Source organism: Primulina tabacum, chromosome 1 (assembly GCF_025594145.1).
Source record: "Primulina tabacum isolate GXHZ01 chromosome 1, ASM2559414v2, whole genome shotgun sequence".
NCBI classification, from domain to species: Eukaryota; Viridiplantae; Streptophyta; class Magnoliopsida; order Lamiales; family Gesneriaceae; genus Primulina; species Primulina tabacum.
In genome coordinates, this window is record NC_134550.1 from 41,961,394 (window position 1) to 41,981,321 (window position 19,928).

The 19,928-nt window shown below is 35.6% G+C and overlaps 1 protein-coding gene across 1 annotated transcript; it reads left to right on the top strand.

The window, feature by feature from the left end:
* Window positions 1-17,795: 17,795 nt before the first annotated feature.
* LOC142509527 (uncharacterized) lies at window positions 17,796-19,693 on the top strand. The gene is made up of 2 exons (XM_075619572.1): window positions 17,796-18,680; window positions 18,906-19,693. The coding sequence occupies exons 1-2, from the start codon at window positions 18,056-18,058 to the stop codon at window positions 19,691-19,693; spliced, it is 1,413 nt and encodes a 470-aa protein (XP_075475687.1). The 5' UTR covers window positions 17,796-18,055.
* The last annotated feature ends 235 nt before the right edge of the window (window positions 19,694-19,928 follow it).

A 19,928-nucleotide genomic window follows, 5' to 3' on the forward strand; every position in this document is an offset into this window, starting at 1 on the left:
CAAGATTTGCTGAAAGCTCGAAAGAAACAGTTCAAGAAGTTAGGGAGCGGTTCATCTAGCTCCAGTGGTTCTAGCCCGAGTTATACTGGAGTTTATTGCAGGACTTGCGGAGGGAGACATCCCATGGAGCAGTGCCAGGGAGTGACTGGTAGGTGCTGTAACGCCCCGAAAAATTTAAGGGTCCACGCGAACCACATGCATATGATTTATTAAATTCTCTTGTATTTTAATTAATCGTTTTAATTGCATTAAATTAATTATGTTGTGCATATTTGCATGTTTAAAATATATTTTTCTACATGGTTGCATTAAAATTTATTTTTAAAAGGTTATTCGAGTTGCGATCGAGGAACGGAGACCGATGGCTGAAAAATAGAAAATGTTTTTATTAAATAATTGATTTTAATTATTTAAAATATGATTGATGCCTTTTTAGTATTTTTGAAAATAAGGGGTTTTGAGGTGATTTTATACGCCGGGACGTAAACTTTATCGGTGATGGTTTTTCAACAAAAATGTAGATGTTTTGGACAACCAGGCTAATAAATTCACAAACTTTATAAAACAAAAATTATTTTTAATATTTTAATTAAACACTAAGGAGCTTAATGGGCCTAAACTTTTCTTATTAGGCCTAAGCCTTAATTGGTGAGTTAATTAGTGTATAAATATATGGCACCCTCCCCAACCTATACCATACTCACGGCCACACACTCCAACCAACTCAAAACACTCCCCATCAGCCATATAAACGACACACACACCACAATTTTGAAGAAAAAAATTGAAAGTTTGCAAGGGTTTCAAGCTGTCGTTTTCTCGTCGCCGTTTCTTCGCAATCGTCAACGTTTATTCGTGCGTAAATTACGCAAAGGCACGCCATATTCTTCTTTTACTCATCATCACACCATATTATGAAATTATGTTTGAAATTGCATGAAATCAAGTGGCATCTTTTAAGATTTTCGTTTATGCCTCTTTTATGGTTTTTTTAAAACATGCATGTTGATCTAAAAATCATGAATTTCTTGAACCTAAGGGGGCTTCCATGTTAGGGATATAATTAAAGATGTTTACACGAAGCTTTTGGTTCATATAACACAACTTAAACGTTGCACAAACATGAATGTATCAAGCAGGAACCGAAACTTGTGGTGGTGAGTTTTGAGTGCTCGGTTTGAGGAGTTGCAGGACTGAGCTTTGGTTCGGTTGGGACAAGGGCATGGCTAGGGTCTGTTATGGGTCAGGGGTAGAGTCCTAGCCACGCTAGGACTCGAGTCAGGGGCTGGGGAAGGAGTCCTAGCTTGCTAGGACTCCCACCCGAGGGTATCAAGGGTCGCGCGCAGCAGCAGATGGGCAGGGAGAAGGGGCTCGGCTTGGGGGCTTTGGGCTGGGCTAAGTCGACTCTTTAGGGTCCTATGAGGGTGCATAAGGGTCTGGAAAAAGGCTGGGGCAGCTTGGTTGCCTGCTGGTCCAAGAAAACCGTGAGGAAAGCCATGTGCGCAGGTTTCTTGTGCAGAAGTTCAGGGGTTTCGCTGCTCTGGTTTAGGGGTCTGGGATGGGCCTGGGCTTGGTCCAGGGATGATCAGGGACAGGTGGGCTTGGTGGTGGCTCGGCTGGAGGTGTCCTAGGTTGGCTTGGAGTCCTTATGTGCTTAGGAGTCTCACACAACACACGTGCTGAATTTTAGGTCGACTTCCAGGACGTTTTTGTTCAGGCAAGGGCTCGTTGTTTAGGGCTGGGCTTGGTCAGTAGGGTCCCTAGGTGGGTTGGCTAGGTTTTGGCTCAAGGTGGCTCAGGCGTGGCTCGAGTAAATTAGGAGATGGCTCGGTGTGTTCGATAAGGTGTCAAAAACGAAAATTAAAGAACTAAAATTCAATCCATAAGTCCACGGGTGTGGTTCATGACTTGGAAGGGTAGAATAAATCATAAAAAGTCTATGTGTAAAATTTGGGATCAAAATAACGAGTTTTGGATTTATTCGGGATTTAATCGCCGCATGAAACGCTAATTAACGAGTTAATTGAAACGCCTAGTTTAAGCTTCATAAAATTATGAAAAATTAGGTTTAAGCTTAAATAATTATTAGAAGTCTGATTTTTTAGTTTGGGTATTTTATATTAAGTTTTGGTTTAATTCGGGATTAAAACGCATTAATACGTCACATTTAAAGATTAATTTAAAAGTCATCGAATTAAGCTAAATAAAAATATGAGAAAATTCTTGTAGGCTTAAATAATTATTTGGGACAAATTATAGTCAATGGAATTAAGAAAATGTCAAAAACGAGAAATTTTACGTTTAGGGGTAAAACGGTCATTTTACACCTAGAAATTAGTAAACGTCATGGCAGTGTCCTGAAGGCTGTTTTATATGCTAACAGGTATATTTTAAATGTTTATGGATGCTTTTATAATTTCATATGCCAAAATGTTATTTTAAAATGATTATGGAATTTTATACGTTTATGGATTTTTATGTCAAAATGTTTATTTTAAATGTTTACGATTTAATATGTTAAAATGTTGATTTTAAACGTTTATGGATTTTTATGATTTAAAATGTTAAAATATTCATTTTAAATGTCTATGGATTTTTATGATGAAACGATAACGTTAAAAGACATGTTACATGCTTGGTTTAAAATGAAAAATGTTATATGCATGATTTTTATTAAGTGATGATAATATGTTGAAGGATGTGAAAGGATTGTGACTAACACGATGATATTTTGGAGATATCGTGAGGTTTATGGTCCCAGTGGGAGCCCGACGATCGTATTTCCTTGGATACGGATATGTATATGTATATGTATATGATGATATGATAATACGTAAGGCCAGGGCCCAGTTGACCGGTGAGAGTGTTGCTGGTGTCCCCCGCCGCCCAGTACTGTGGTTACATGTAGATGGATCCATCGCCTAACACGTATATGAATGTCACAATCAACGATCTGAATTCAACAAACACGTATATGAACATGAATATGAATATGTATATGTTGACGATGTTATGTATATGTTTATGAAATACGAAAATGTTTATGATTTTACATGTTTATGAAAATGTTTTTATTTAAAAGTTTTATGCATCATGAAAATGTTTACGAAAATGTTTAAGTTTATGCATCTTCATGAAAACGATATTTTAAGTACAAGTATTTTTCACTGTTATATGTTAACTGTATTACGTATTACTCGTTATCAAGAATATGACGTGTTGAGTCTTTAGACTCACTAGGTGTGTATGATGCAGGTGATTATGATAATATGTTAATGGAGGTTTTGATGGTTGATTGGACTGGACTGGAGGTGCACATAACCCGACGACCGACGCTAGTTTTCTGCACTAGTTATGATTTATGATTTTAACTAATGTTAAAGATATTTTTACGACGTTTTATTTGCGAGTGGTTTTTGAGAGGTTATAGTATGGGCTATACTTTTCAAATGTTAGTTGGTTGATTTATTTTAAAATGATGTAAAAAATATTTTATGCTTGTGTATGCAATTCGGCCGATGCTATGTGAGGTTTAAAAAAAAAATTCTAGTACTTTTTAAGTAAACGAATAAGCAGACGTTTCAGTTGGTATCAGAGCAATGGTTCTGTAAAGGTTGTGCCACCATCAACGCCAGGAAAGATCAGTCGTCAAGTCTCAGTCTGTAAGTTTACATGCTTTATATGATTTTATGATGTTACCTGCATAATTATATGAATTATATGTCCACGTCACATGTTTAAGTGCTTTATGAGGATATATGATTTATATACTTTAGAGTTTTTATACGTGATACGATATGAAATAAGAAATTATTTGATTTCAACGCATGTTGGCTTCGTGGTTGAATTGGACTATGTTGACTTTTGGGTTTTAGTATTGACATTCTAATTTTTGGGCCGTAAGTTGATCGTGAATATTGTGAATGCTTTTGGGACACGTAGATTTTTTAAGAAAATATTTATGATTCATGGTTACTAGTTGAATTAATTTTTGGAAATTACTCATAAGCAATAATTATTCGAGGACTGCAACGACTTTGGTAATATAAAAATGTATAATTTGGGATTTTAAGTTTTGATAAAAATGTAAGATTGGTTATAGGAAATTGATTTTGGGTTAATAAGTTTAAAATTTTTGAAATTATGTTATGGGAAACAAATAGAAGGAAATTAAGAATGCTAAGAACTTATGGGTTAATCGTAGGATTTTCGAAATTAAAGACCAATTAAGATAATTTTTGAGGAAATTAAGAATTTATTTTTGCAATTTGCTAAGGAATTTGGGGACTAGTTAGCAATAAGAACGAATTTAATGGTTAAATAATAAGAATTTTGAGGATTTAGACTTTTTAAGAATATTTGGAACCTTGGGATATCATTGTTATATTGTTATAAAGAATTTTAATCAAGGGTTTTTAAGGATGAATGGATATTAGGCTTGAAAATCTAAGCGTTAGCGGATGCGTTTGGGATTTTAAGATTGAAATATGATAAGTTGATGAATATTTTTTGTATAAAATAAGAAAAATAATATACGATAAGTATGGTCATCCATCTTTTAATATTGGGAATTGTAAGAAAAGTTGTGATTCGAGGTTATATTAGTAACAACATAAGTCATTATGGGTCTTTTTAAGTTGCAAATCGAAAATAAGGATTTAGAAGGTAAAATTAATTGGGATTTAGTAGACGTAAGGACGTTCTAGAACTTAAGTTTGATCAGAGTAGCACAGCGGAAGAGTGGATTTTTGGAATACTAGAACTAAGTCTAAACTATGGGTTGTTAAGGATAAGCGAATTTCGAGGACAAAATTCAATTTAAGGGGGGGAAGATTGTAACGCCCCGAAAAATTTAAGGGTCCACGCGAACCACATGCATATGATTTATTAAATTCTCATGTATTTTAATTAATCATTTTAATTGCATTAAATTAATTATGTTGTGCATATTTACATGTTTAAAATATATTTTTCTACATGGTTGCATTAAAATTTATTTTTAAAAGGTTATTCGAGTTGCGATCGAGGAACGGAGACCGATGGCTGAAAAATAGAAAATGTTTTTATTAAATAATTGATTTTAATTATTTAAAATATGGATGATGCCTTTTTAGTATTTTTGAAAATAAGGGGTTTTGAGGTGATTTTATACGCCGGGACGTAAACTTTATCGGTGATGATTTTTCAACAAAAATGTACATGTTTTGGCAACCCGGCTAATTAATTCACAAACTTTATAAAACAAAAATTATTTTTAATATTTTAATTAAACACTAAGGAGCTTAATGGGCCTAAACTTTTCTTATTAGGCCTAAGCCTTAATTGGTGAGTTAATTAGTGTATAAATATATGGAACCCTCCCCAACCTATACCATACTCACGGCCACACACTCCAACCAACTCAAAACACTCCCCATCAGCCATATACACGACACACACACCAAAATTTTGAAGAAAAAAATTGAAAGTTTGCAAGGGTTTCAAGCCGTCGTTTTCTCGTCGCCATTTCTTCGCAATCGTCAACGTTTATTCGTGCGTAAATTACGCAAAGGCACGTCATATTCTTCTTTTGCTCATCATCACACCATATTATGAAATTATGTTTGAAATTGCATGAAATCAAGTGGCATCTTTTAAGATTTTCGTTTATGCCTCTTTTATGATTTTTTTAAAACATGCATGTTGATCTAAGAATCATGAATTTCTTGAACCTAAGGGGGCTGCCATGTTAGGGATATAATTAAAGATGTTTACACGAAGCTTTAGGTTCATATAACACAACTTAAACGTTGCACAAACATGAATGTATCAAGCAGGAACCGAAACTTGTGGTGGTGAGTTTTGAGTTCTCGGTTTGAGGAGTTGCAGGACTGGGCTTTGGTTCGGTTGGGACAAGGGCATGGCTAGGGTCTGTTATGGGTCAGGGGTAGAGTCCTAGCCACGCTAGGACTCGAGTCAGGGGCTGGGGAAGGAGTCCTAGCTTGCTAGGACTCCCACCCGAGGGTATCAAGGGTCGCGCGCAGCAGCAGATGAGCAGGGAGAAGGGGCTCGGCTTGGGGGCTTTGGGCTGGGCTAAGTCGACTCTTTAGGGTCCTATGAGGGTGCATAAGGGTCTGGACAAAGGATGGGGCATCTTGGTTGGCTGCTGGTCCAAGAAAACCGTGAGGAAAGCCATGTGCGCAGGTTTCTTGTGCAGAAGTTCAGGGGTTTCGCTGCTCGGGTTTAGTGGTCTGGGCTGGCCCTGGGCTTGGTCCAGGGATGGTCAGGGATAGGTGGGCTCGGTGGTGGCTCAGGCTGGAGGTGTACTAGGTTGGCTTGGAGTCTTTATGTGCTTAGGAGTCTCACACAACACACGTGCAAGAATTTTAGGTCGACTTCCAGGACGTTTTTGTTCAAGCAAGGTCTTGTTATTTGGGCTGGGCTTGGTCAGTAGGGTCCCTAGGTGGGTTGCCTAGGTTTTGGCTCAAGGTGGCTCGGGCGTGGCTCGAGTTAATTAGGAGATGGCTCGGTGTGTTCGATAAGGTGTCAAAAACGAAAATTAAAGAACTAAAATTGAATCCATGGGTCCACGGGTGTGGCTCACTGACTTGGAAGGGTAGAATAAATCATAAAAAGTCTATGTGTAAAATTTGGGATCAAAATAACGAGTTTTGGATTTATTCGGGATTTAATCGCCGCATGAAACGCTAATTAACGAGTTAATTGCAAACGCCTAGTTTAAGCTTCATAAAATTATGAAAAATTAGGTTTAAGCTTAAATAATTATTATAAGTCTGAGTTTTTAATTTGGGTATTTTATATTAAGGTTTGGATTAATTCGGGATTAAAACGCATTAATACGTCACATTTAAAGATTAATTTAAAAGTCATCGAATTAAGCTAAATAAAAATATGAGAAAATTCGTGTAGGCTTAAATAATTATTTGGGACAAATTAGAGTCAATGGAATTAAGAAAATGTCAAAAACGAGAAATTTTACGTCTAGGGGTAAAACGGTCATTTTACACCTAGAAATTAGTAAACATCATGGCAGTGTCCTGAAGACTGTTTTATATGCTAACATGATTATTTTAAATGTTTGTGGATGCTTTTATAATTTCATATGCCAAAATGTTATTTTAAAATGATTATGGAATTTTATACGTTTATGGATTTTTATGTTAAAATGTTTAATTTAAATGTTTACGATTTAATATGTTAAAATGTTGATTTTAAACTTTTATGGATTTTTATGATTTAAAATGTTAAAATATTCATTTTAAATGTCTATGGATTTTTATGATGAAACGATAACGTTAAAAGACATGTTGCATGCTTGGTTTAAAATGAAAAATGTTATATGCATGATTTTTATTAAGTGATGATAACATGTTGAAGGATGTGAAAGGATTGTGACTAACACGATGATATGTTGGAGATATCGTGAGGGTTATGGTCCCAGTGGGAGCCCGACGATCGTATTTCCTTGGATACGGATATGTATATGTATATGTATATGATGATATGATAATACGTAAGGCCAGAGCCCAGTTGACCGGTGAGAGTGTTGCTGGTGTCCCCCGCCGCCCAGTACTGTGGTTACATGTAGATCGATCCATCGCCTAACACGTATATGAAAGTCACAATCAACGATCTGAATTCAACAAACATGTATATGAACATTAATATGAATATGTATATGTTGACGATAATATGTATATGTTTATGAAATACGAAAATGTTTATGATTTTACATGTTTATGAAAATGTTTTTATTTAAAAGTTTTATGCATCATGAAAATGTTTAAGTTTATGCATCTTCATGAAAACGATATTTTAAATACAAGTATTTTTCATTGTTATATGTTAACTGTATTACGTATTACTCGTTATCAAGAATATGACGTGTTGAGTCTTTAGACTCACTAGGTGTGTATGATGCAGGTGATTATGATAATATGTTAATGGAGGTCTTGGTGCTTGATTTGACTGTACTGGAGGTGCACATAACCCGAGGACCGACGCTAGTTTTCCGCACTAGTTATGATTTATGATTTTAAGTAATGTTAAAGATATTTTTACGACGTTTTATTTGCGAGTGGTTTTTGAGAGGTTATAGTATGGGCTATACTTTTCAAATGTTAGTTGGTTGATTTATTTTGAAATGATGTCAAAAATATTTTATGCTTGTGTATGCAATTCGGCCGATGCTATGTGAGGTTTAAAAAAAAAATTCTAGTACTTTTTAAGTAAATGAATAAGCAGACGTTTCAGGTGCAATATCTGTAAACAGCAGGGACACTTTGCTAGAGTCTATCCACATAAAGGTTCTCGAAAATTTCAGGGAGCAGAATCATCTGGTGGTAGTGATCGAGGAACGGATCCAGGACACACGTGATGATATAGTGGCAGGTAATAATCTTTTATGACAGGTGCAATATCTGTAAACAGCAGGGACACTTTGCTAGAGTCTGTCCACATAAAGGTTCTCGAAAATTTCAGGGAGCAGAATCATCTGGTGGTAGTGATCGAGGAACGGATCCAGGACACACGTGATGATATAGTGGCAGGTAATAATCTTTTATGATTATGTTGCATATGTATTGATATATACTAATGCATTCCCTACTATTATCTTTGACTGAGTTTTATTGATATATGTTGTACCTGCTGGGTCTGTATTACTGTAGTATGGATCTTTATTCCTTTTGGCGAGAGGAATTGATATCAGTGAATTCTGTGATATATTGTGTACTGCAGTAAAAAAAAAAAGAGAATGAGATTGAATTAGATTATATTGTACTTGTGTTATCTGATTCTGACTATATTATTGATATTAATATGCTAACAAGTACAAAACTATTATAGATTCTTGCCAGGAGATGGTAAGATTCGGACCTCAAATGGCCGATGACCGAATGATATACGGTAAGGATTCTCGATTTTGAATTCCTTGATATCCGTATTATGTATGGTTTGATGATTATCGAAAAGAATGGAGAAATTCCTTATGTATTCAGTTGATTACTGAAGTTGAGCCTATCTGGGAATGATTTGTCAGTAGCAGGAGAGTTGCTATAGTCGTTCCAGATGAAATTCCGGGTTTGTTTTATATCAGGGAGAGCGACTTCAGCCTTGATTTGATATCAGGTATGGATTTCATTTTAGACTTCTGTACAGAATGATATTGATTGAATTGAAAGAACTTGAAATGTCAGTTAGAAGATTTACTGCCTGGGAGTTAGAATTACATTTGATTATGTGATTCTCTGGGGAATACTTCAGTTCTGTGTAGGAGTTGATAAATCCTGTGTTCCGAAGTGTCCTGATGATCTTATGCTCGTGTTATCTACGATATTTTGATATATTCGCAGCGTATGATTGATTGAATCGAACAGTTGAAATCTGTATTGAATATTTTGGGAACTGAGATTGTTGTATACAGAATTGTTCGACTATGAATCCAGATTGCAACAGATTGTATTCAGAGTCTGTGATATCTGAAGATAGTATATTGATTGATTATAGCACAGTTGAGACAGTGATCAGATTGTTCAGAACTTGATTTTGATAGTCAGAACAACGTGTTAATTAGAATACCAGGTAGGTAATGCTTTATTTTATATAATTAGCTGATTTGTTTGTGCCAGATATTTCGAATTTGAAATGACAGGTATTGTCAAAGGCACACAGTAGTAGATTCAGTATTATTCTGGTAACAGGAAATGTGTGATAACATGAACGGACAGTCTTGATGGAAATAAACGAAATCAGTTATGTCAGAATTTATATTGAAATGTCTAAATCGCTGACAGATGAAGACAGGAAGATAGAAACCAGGAAATGGGTTATACAGATTATCGATTCTTGAATAGAAATGGGGGTACATTTCTATGAATTTTGTGATGAAACTATCGAAAATCTTGCTATGACGGTGATATGATGTGATTACTATTGAACGATTGTTCAAATTTGCGGATGTTATATTGTACAGGATGACGTATAGATATGATCAGACGACTGAGAGGTATGTCAGAAAAGGGGTCAAATCGTATTGAATGCCAGAGTTAATTATATCATTCCGTGATTTTTGGTTGATTTTAAACTTTTGGCAGAATGTATAGCATGATGTTTCATCTATGATTTATAGATTGACGGATAGTCGGAGCGAACTGTCTAGATACTGGAGGATATCCAGGAACTGTAGTGCTGGATTTTAGCACTAGTGACCTGATGTCTTGTCACTTTATGAATTTTTGTACAATAATAGCTATTAGATGAATATCGAAATAGTTTTATTCGAGACATTGTACAGTGAGTACTGCGAATTTCCTCTGAATGGGAATAATATTACGGTGATATCTGAGATTGAATTTGATAAAAGCAGAAATCTGATAAAGAAAATGAAGCTGATTCAGAAAAGGATGAAAACCAGCTTCGAATGAACATACTTAACATATCGACGTCGGATGGTGACGATTGGTATTTGAAGCCGAAAATTGAGTAAACCCTTGACTGGGATAAACAGATTTGATAACAGCTGATGATATTGATTTGGTATGAGCTGTTGATTGGTATATACGGATGTTGTATAGCCATTAGTTGCAAGTAATTTTATCAGAATGGTTTGATAGAATGAATTTTCTGAAGTAACCTCTAGTATACATTTCTTCTTTGTCAGATTTGATTGCCTGTGATTTCGAGGACGAAATCATATCTTAGAGGGGGAGAAATGTAAGGCACAAGATTTTATTATCGTAATTCGAGATTAATCTGAAATGATTTATTGATTAATTGATATGATTATAAACAGAAAAGATCAGACCGGGAGAGCCGAAAGAAGATTTGACATGAGGTGCAAGAAGAGTCCCCGCGCACATGCGCGACATGTATGGGCGCACATGCGCGACGAAGACAGAACCATGCGCGCACATGCGCGACTTAGATTTGTACATATGCGCGAGAGGTCCAGAGAGTTGGGCGCACATGCGCGACCTCGATATGTGCACATGCGCGGAACGTCCGGAGAGTTCGGCGCACATGCGCGGCGGAAGGCGCGCATATGCGCGAGCCATGCGAGGAGCCGAGGGAGAACTCCAGAGAGTTCAGCGCATATGCGCGTCATAATGCACGCACATGAGTAAGATGGACAGAAGGCCCCGCGCATATGCGCGAAGTGAGTGTGCGCATATGCGCGAGTATATGTTACCAACGTCCAGAGAGCCTCGTGCATATGCGCAGAAGGCGTCGCGCATATGCGCGAGCTACCGAGAAGTGATGTGCGATGACCAGTAGGTCTCGCGCATATGCGCCGGTTGATGTCGCGCATATGCGCGAGACGTGTTTTATGAACGATGATCCACTTGGCTTCAGCATGCATCGTTGATGTATATATATATATACAATGCAATTCCCTTCATAAGTTGGCAAGGAAACCGAGAAAAGGGTCAGGGGAAAGTGATAGAAAATCCTTACGCCTTTTGTGAGAAATTCGTCCGTCCGATTTTAAATCCGACTTCAGTACTGTGTTCCTATCGACGTAGGCTACAACTGGATGTAAGTTTTACTACGTTTTGATATGTTTTGAAATTATGATGTTGTCAGAATTGAATGGAATTCATATATGATGTTCTTGACATGTTAGACATCATAGAATCGAAGTCAGATTAAGAAACAGACTGATTATGGAATTGTTATGAATTTAGGAGTCAATTTGATTGAGAATCGATATCCGATTTATATTATCGTTGAAATTATGAGTTATATCGATAGTGATTATGAGTTCTGGTATTATATCTATGATGTTGGAATTGACGGGGTTATCGAGACTGTATGGTTATGCCGTCGAAACATCCGTAAATTGATATTGATCAGACTCGGTATTGGTTGAGATGGTATTGTGGTATCATATGTCGATTGGCATTGATCAAATTATGTTTTGATTTGAGTATTAATCAGAACAGGTTTTGAACTGAGTTATATACTGATATTGTATCTATTCGATTGTCATTATCAGATTTGGGTATAGAAAGAGTTGACTTCAATACTTCATCTTCGTCGGACAGAGAAGATAAAGGTATAAATTAATGTTGAGTTGGGATTGCACAACTCGAGTGAGGTTTGGCTCGAGTTTCCCTAAATCACATACTTTACCTTATTGTATTGATTTGATTGATGTACTTGTTCTCTTGATTTATAGACAGAAGGTATTAGACGAGTAATCTTGTGACAGAAGTGCCTGATAGTTGTGGGAACGCCACGGGCACATTGCACGATGTCACAAGATAGTCTATTGGCGATAGTGCCAAAGTCTGTCACCGGATGATTGGCTAACGATGTGGATAGAAATGTGGCTTCTTCTATTACTGGTGATCGGTACTGTATCGATGTGGATAGAATCGTAACTCTTCTATTACTGATGATCTATATCATATCGATGTGGATAGAATCGGAGTTTCTACTATTACTGGTGATCGATACTATATCGATGTGGATAGAATCAGAGCTTCTTCTATTACTGGTAATCGATACCCTATCGACGTGGATAGAACTGGAGTCTTTTCTATTACTGTTGGTCGATATGGGAATGCCAACTTCTGGAAACCGGGATCCCTATACTAGGATTGAGTCTAGTCTTAAATGTGAAGTCATGAGTCTAATTGACAGTTATATTGATTTATGTTGATTATGTTCCTGAATATGGTACATATCGATTTATGTTCCTGATGATGGTACATGTTTAGAATAGGATTTATTCTTGATATGAAATTATATTCTGATTGGATACATGTTAGAAATATCCGTTATATGCTTTTATATTGTTTTATGATTGCTTGTATACATGATTTATACTGAGAATGTAATTCTCACCGGAGTTATCCGACTGTTGTCTTGTTTGTATGTGTGCATGGCAACAGGTGGGATAGGATCAGGGTCAAGAAGAGAACGAGGCTGGACTAGATAGCGTGGAGATCCGGGCTTTGAAGCAACTTAGGATTCGGCACTGATATATAGTTGAATTCTTGTAGATAATACAAGATTTATATGTTTATGTCTAATATGTAATCTGAATTGAATTACATTACGTTTCCGCTTTGTATTTTTAAAAAAAATTTAGACCCTGTTTATTATAATTGTTTGAATTATTCTTAAAGACGATTAAGGAATGAATTAGCGTCCGGGTCCCCACAATATGCATGCCCTATCTTCCTCTCCTTTGTGATGTTCACACAACCTAATATTTGTTGATTGTCTTGATCTTGTATTTATAGAGGCAATGTGAATGACATCAAGATTCATAAAATATGTTCGTTGCAGTTTGAATCTGTTCCTCGAAATTTGTGTCTTGTACTATTTGACAGCCATTATGGAACGTATTGACTTTAAGCCCTCCTGCAACGTTCATTATTGCCCTTTGATCGGAAAATTGCTTTCCTTAATGCACAGATGGATTCCACTTAGACAAGCTTGTCTTGTTCAGCAAACTGGTCGGCTCCTAACTGATGCTTTGAACTAGTCAGCTGAACCGGTTTTGATCTGGTCTGGTGAAATCAGTTGGCTCGTCAGTTGAACTAATTTCAATGATTTAGTTGAATTTTTCAGCTGGGCTCTTCATCTATCGAATTCTTCATCAGCTGGCCGGGCTTCTGAAGGTCTTCTGCTGAACCACCTATCAGCTGAACAATTAGTTGAACTGGTCTTTGATATTTCAATTGGACTGGTTCAGTTTGGGAAATCAGTTGTGTAATGTACCGTACTTTTAAACTATTTAAAAATTTGCGGAAAAATAAAAAAATTTCTTAAATACAAAATAAACTTTCCAATTTCGATCATCAATAAACTGTTCATCCAAAATATTTGCAATAAAAGATATCCCAAATAGTTTGCCTAAGTAAAACACTTGTTTAAACATCGTAAAACCATAACGTGAAACCAGATTATTAAAATCGTCATGCATAAAATATTAAAACATGGGCGGTCTTCGGGTTTAGCCTCCTGCGCAGTCCAAGCCGGCTCATAGGTCCCCACCCCTCGTCTTCTCAAAGTCATCCTCACCTGCATCGATCAAGTCTAGTGAGTCTAAAGACTCAACAATTATAAACTGGAGATAGCAAGTACTACATAATAAAAACACATGCATCTTTAAAGTAGGGCTTACATACTTGAAACTTGAATATAATAGCATAAACATACTTGAAACTTGAACGTAGTAGCATAAACATAGACGTGCCATCATCATAAAATTTTTCTTAAACATACTTGCATAATACATACTTGAGCATACATAACATCATTTTGCGTAGAGATATGTTTCAAAGCAAATGACACATACAAAAATGTGCCTGATCAGATTAAAACAGTACTGGGCTGGCAGGGAAAGTCCAATACCATATACATGAGATCCTCGGTTATGGTTTACCGGGTGAATTGGTCCCTGGTCATGCTTTACCGCTTCCCAATCCTGATCTAAACCCAGTCATGCTTTTCCGGGGTGGAGAGGTCCTCGGCCACGTTCGCCGACTTTCAAACCCGTTCATAATTTGGTCACAAGACATTTAGCATACCTCAAAAACAGAAAAATATTTCCTTTACACGTCGACCATACTTACTTGGCGTTGAGTGATTCGTTGGATCTCGGCCACTGCTGAACATACTAACATGTTTTCGAATACCTATCTTGCATAACTTAGACATATATTCATGCTCACACCCAAAAACGACAAATTTTCTTATGACATTCTAAATCTCTTGGGACTCGACCTCGTTTAATCATCGTACTAAATCATGACGTCAAACCCCAAAACAATCCCTAAAATTTAATTAAATTTTTTTTAGTAGACGGACCCCGTGTTAGAGTCCAGGTACGGGTCCGGGTAGATGTTGGAATTTCGCATTTCGAAGGAAACAAGGGCACGGACCCCGTGTCAGGTTCCGGCTAAGGGTCCATGTACATGCTGGAATTGTAAACCAACGGAGGAACACTACACTTACGGCTTAATTCTCCTAACTCAATCATATGGACCATGAACCAACACCTCGACACCCATCCTAAGATTCTATGGCATTAACTCAAACCCATACAAACGACCCAAAAGATGACCCACTCCAAACAACGCAACACAACCCGTAAAAACGACATTTTGACACCAAAACGCATCCTACGACTTCTAACGCAATCAAGTGCCTATCGACGCAAACCGACACACCAAAAACCATCCCAATATCATACTCAACATATTTAAATGCAGTAGCGATCACCCGTCGATCTCCAACGAAGCCTGCAACTATAAAACTTCAAGAACACATCAAGAACGCATTTTCAGAAAATCTAAATTTGAGCAGTCCCACGAAAACCATCATAACTCGTTGATTTCTTATCCAAATATTTCGAATTTACTGTGAAATCAAAGGTATCAAAAAGTTCTACGATTTATAAATTGAATGTTTTTTCATAAAATCGATCGAAAAATCGCAGCATTTAAAATGACAACAAATTTCGAGTTTTGAGATCCAAAAAGCGTTTCAAAATCCAACCATTTTTGCTCAAACTTTTGCATAACATACACATGTTTTTCATACAATAAACATCAAAATTATTACTCTGACAAGATCGATGCAAAAACGAAAGAATATACATGCCTTTCGATTTTTTAAGTTACCGAAACGACGATACCGAAGCAGGAATGATGCGAGGGACGATCCGGGACGAACGTGGCACGATTTTTCTTGAAGAAAAGTGACGAAAACTTGCTGGAAAACTGAAGGGAAAGGGTGCGGCTGCTTTTTCTTTCAAGAACCCTAAGTTTTCTTAAAAAAAAACTGAAGTGAAGGGTAGTGAATTGTGTGTGTGTAAATGTGGGTGTGTGCGTGAGTTTGGAGGTAATTAGGGAATAAAAATTGCTTAATTAGATAATTAACAATCTTATTAAGATACAAACTCAATTAAGAAGTTAATCAAAATGATAAACTAACAACCACTTTACTAAAATCTTCTAATTAAAATAAAATGAACAATTGCTAATCTTTACAAGTTTTAAAATCACTAAATAATTAAAGTAGGCTTTGAAAATGCTAAAACTTAATAAATCTAATTCTAATTAAAGTGTGAATAATTATTCACACCAACAATTGTGAATTAACACTTTCAGCCTTATTTCTTACGTGTTCCCCCTAAATTGTGCATTTACACTTTCACCCTTATTATTTTAAGACAACACACCATTTCACATACGCTCCTTCAATCACACCCACACTTTCCCTTTCAGTCTCTTCTACCCTTGCACCAAACTCGTACGCTATTTCATTTCGCCTTTAAGAATCTGATTCCAAACTAATACAGTTAATTACTTTTGATTATCTATACCGGCTATTTTCTGTTCGTGGTGGAAAGAAGTTGTTCGCCGTGAATTGTTGCATTCCAGTGATGATATCTTACAGGTATGGATTCCATGCATTTTATGCTATTTTGTTGCTTACCAGTTTTTGGATCTTGATAAGTAGTATTTTATTTCCTTCTACCCATAACTGATTTATTTTAATTGATTTGGCATTTTCACTTTCCTCACAAATTAATTCCAATTCGCTCATCCATAGAAAGGTTCCCCATGGGCCGAACACCTTCACTTACCTCATCCAAAAAGTTTGCATTTAACATTTTTCTCAAGACGCATTTAGTTTGTTTTTTGGAAAATTATTTCATTTTCGTATCATCATTTTAAAATTGTAACATTTTAACGAAGTAGCTAATGGGTTCACACAAACCAATCTCATCTTACTCCATGTTTGTCACTATTATGATACGATATAATATTCCGAAATTATTTTTATCAACAGGTTGTTATTCCAAGGTAATAGCTCTAAGGCTATCGCTAATATGCCGTCAGAATCAAACTACCAAGGTATAATTTTTCTTTATAGGCTACTATCGCATAAAATAATTAGTTACCTCGTGTTTTATACTTGATGTCGTCAATTGTATTAATATTAAAGCCATTTGCTGCAAGTGTCGCAAAAGGCATAACAAGGACTGAGAACACATCAGAGCCAAGAAAGAAAAGGAAAGAAAGAGGTTCCAAGTCAAGCAGGTTTTCCAAACTTCTTTTAATCATTGTTTTGCACATTGTGATAAATTGTTATATTACATTGTAAAAAAATATGATAACTACTTATCTTTATTTTGTTATTATCATTTTGTACTTTATCTTGTCAAAATTATTTTGTGGAAAAAAATATTACACTCGTATTAACATTTCTATGCAGTTCCATTTTGGATGTGCAAGTTTGAAATGGGACGAAAATCTATCTTCTACCTCTTCATTTTTACTATTATTATTTTTTATACTATGATAAATATCTACCATATAATTTATTTTTCTTTATTTATTCTATGAAAAGGGTATTATCTGATGATGATAGCTCTATGCTTGCCGATGACGTGAAAAAAAAAACAAGTGTCTCAAGGTATATTTTTATGATAAGTCTCATATATAGTAAAATTTTCCGTTACATTGTTTTATAAAATCATGCAGCTGACTATAATATTTACATACATATTTCCGGAAAATACTTCAGACAAAGACAAGTCGGTGTCCAAACTTTCAGATTTGCTGTTTCAAACATGTTCTCAAAATATTAAGAATGCATTATAACCAACAAAAAAAAGAAAAGAGAAAGATAATGTCACGTTACTCACATCTGTTAAACATCAAGGTACACGCAATAATTAATTATCATTCATGCCCTGATGAATCCGCTACCAAATATATTTATACATTCTTATGTTTTCTGGAATTATCATATAATTATATTTTTTCACTTGCCCATTACATGTAGGAAAAATAGGATTACATGAAATAAATTCAAAGCTCGTGTGTCATCACTACGGGGGAAAAAAATTTGAATTTGAGAGCCCCACTTTCTGCTGTGATAATGGAAAAATCATATTAGCATCCACAACCATTCCACATGAATTATTTTTAATATTTACCGACACACAATCTCAAGAAGCAGCGGATTTTTTCGAAAAAAAATCAGAGTATATAACAATATATTTTCATTCACTTCATTTGGTGTTAAAATGGATACTAATATTGCTTCATATAGACGAGGAATCTACACATTTAGAGTGTTAGGACAGGTATTCCATACATTCTCACCTTTAACTCCTCATGAAGGAAAATCGTCTCATTTCCAACTGTATTTTTGGGATAGCTGCAACAAATTGACTAATAGGATGGATGTATTCGACAATGCTGATATTTGTGAAGATACTATGAAACTATTGATTGATTTCATGAAAAAAAATCCATATGCAGAATTATTGAATCGAATAAATGATTTTCCCTCTATTGAACATGTAACACTTCAAATATGCAAGAATGCTGAAGTAGATCAGCGTTGCTACAACAATCCTACAGCTGATCAAGTTGCTGCTATTTGGGTAGAGGGAAATAATCCTAACATTCCATATGATAGGGACATATTACTTCATGGGACTGATGGGCATAAACACATAGTAAAGCATTATTTTGGTTGTTATGATCCCCTGAAATATCCATTTCTTTTTCCAAATGGAGAAAATGGATGGCACCAGAACATTCCGAAATTTAAGGATGCGAGTATTGTTCTCCAGTCACATCATGTAACTGTGAATTTATCAGATTTTTCCTCCATGGAATCTATTCTTCAAACAAAGCAAAGAGGTATTTTTCTCAAATTTCCCATAAAAATTTTTATCATTGTAATTGTTTTCGTTTTTTATTAAGGAAGTTTTACGGTCACTATAGAATTACTTACAATATTTTGAAGGGAATCTTAGTTCAACCATGTATTTGAATTTTAATTGTGGTTTTCTAAATTTGATATTGTTCCATGCTCATAGATTTTTTATACACAAATTTTTAAAAGCACGTTTACTATCTTTACAGTTGTTAGAAGTTATAACAATAGGATGGTTTCTTGCCGAGATTACTATTGTTACAAATTTCAGATAAGGAATCAGAACCCATCCGTTGTTTTATATGAGAGAATATTGTTGCAACAATATGCAGTTTATATGTACATCAAACTTGAAACGACACACTTGGATTATTGCAGAAACAATCAAGCTGAATTGAGATCTGAGTATTATCAAGGCATTGTAGATAGCGTCACTTGTGGAGAGATAAGAGGAAGTGAAATTGGAAAAAGAATTGTTCTTCTAGAATCACTCATTGGAGGTCCAAGAGACATGCGAAAAATATATTTAGATGCAATGGCATTGGTAAGAAGGTTTGGAAAACCGGATCTATTTATAACAATGACTTGTAATCCAAAGTGGAAAGAAGTTACAGATAATTTAGTGGGTAGTCAACAACCTCAGGATCATCATGATTTGACAGCTAGAGTTTTTCGATCAAAGGTCCAAGGCTTGAAAAAAGAAATAACTCATAAAGCAATTTTTGGACTGGTTGCAGCTTATGCTTATGTAGTTGAATTCCAAAAAAGAGGTTTGCCCCATATCCACATGTTGATAATCTTGAAGCAATCATATAAGATAAACAATGCTGATCAATTCCACGATTATGTTTCGACTGAATTACCTAACAAAGAGGAAAATCCAAGGTTATTTGACCTTGTAACGCATCATATGATGCATGGACCTTATGGATATTTGAATAGAACAAACTCTTGCATGATTGCCGGACAATGTAAGTGTAACGCCCCGAAAATTTAAAGGTCCACGCGAACCACATGCATATAAATTATTAAATTCTCCTGTATTTTTAATTAAATGTTTTAGTTGCATGAATTAATTATGTTGTGCATAATGGTATGTTAAAAATATATTTTCTACATTGTTGCATTAAAATGTATTTTTAAAGGTTATTCAAGTTGCGATCGAGGAACGGAGACCGAGGGCTGAAAAATAGAAAATGTTTTTATTAAATAATTGTTTTTAATTATTTAAA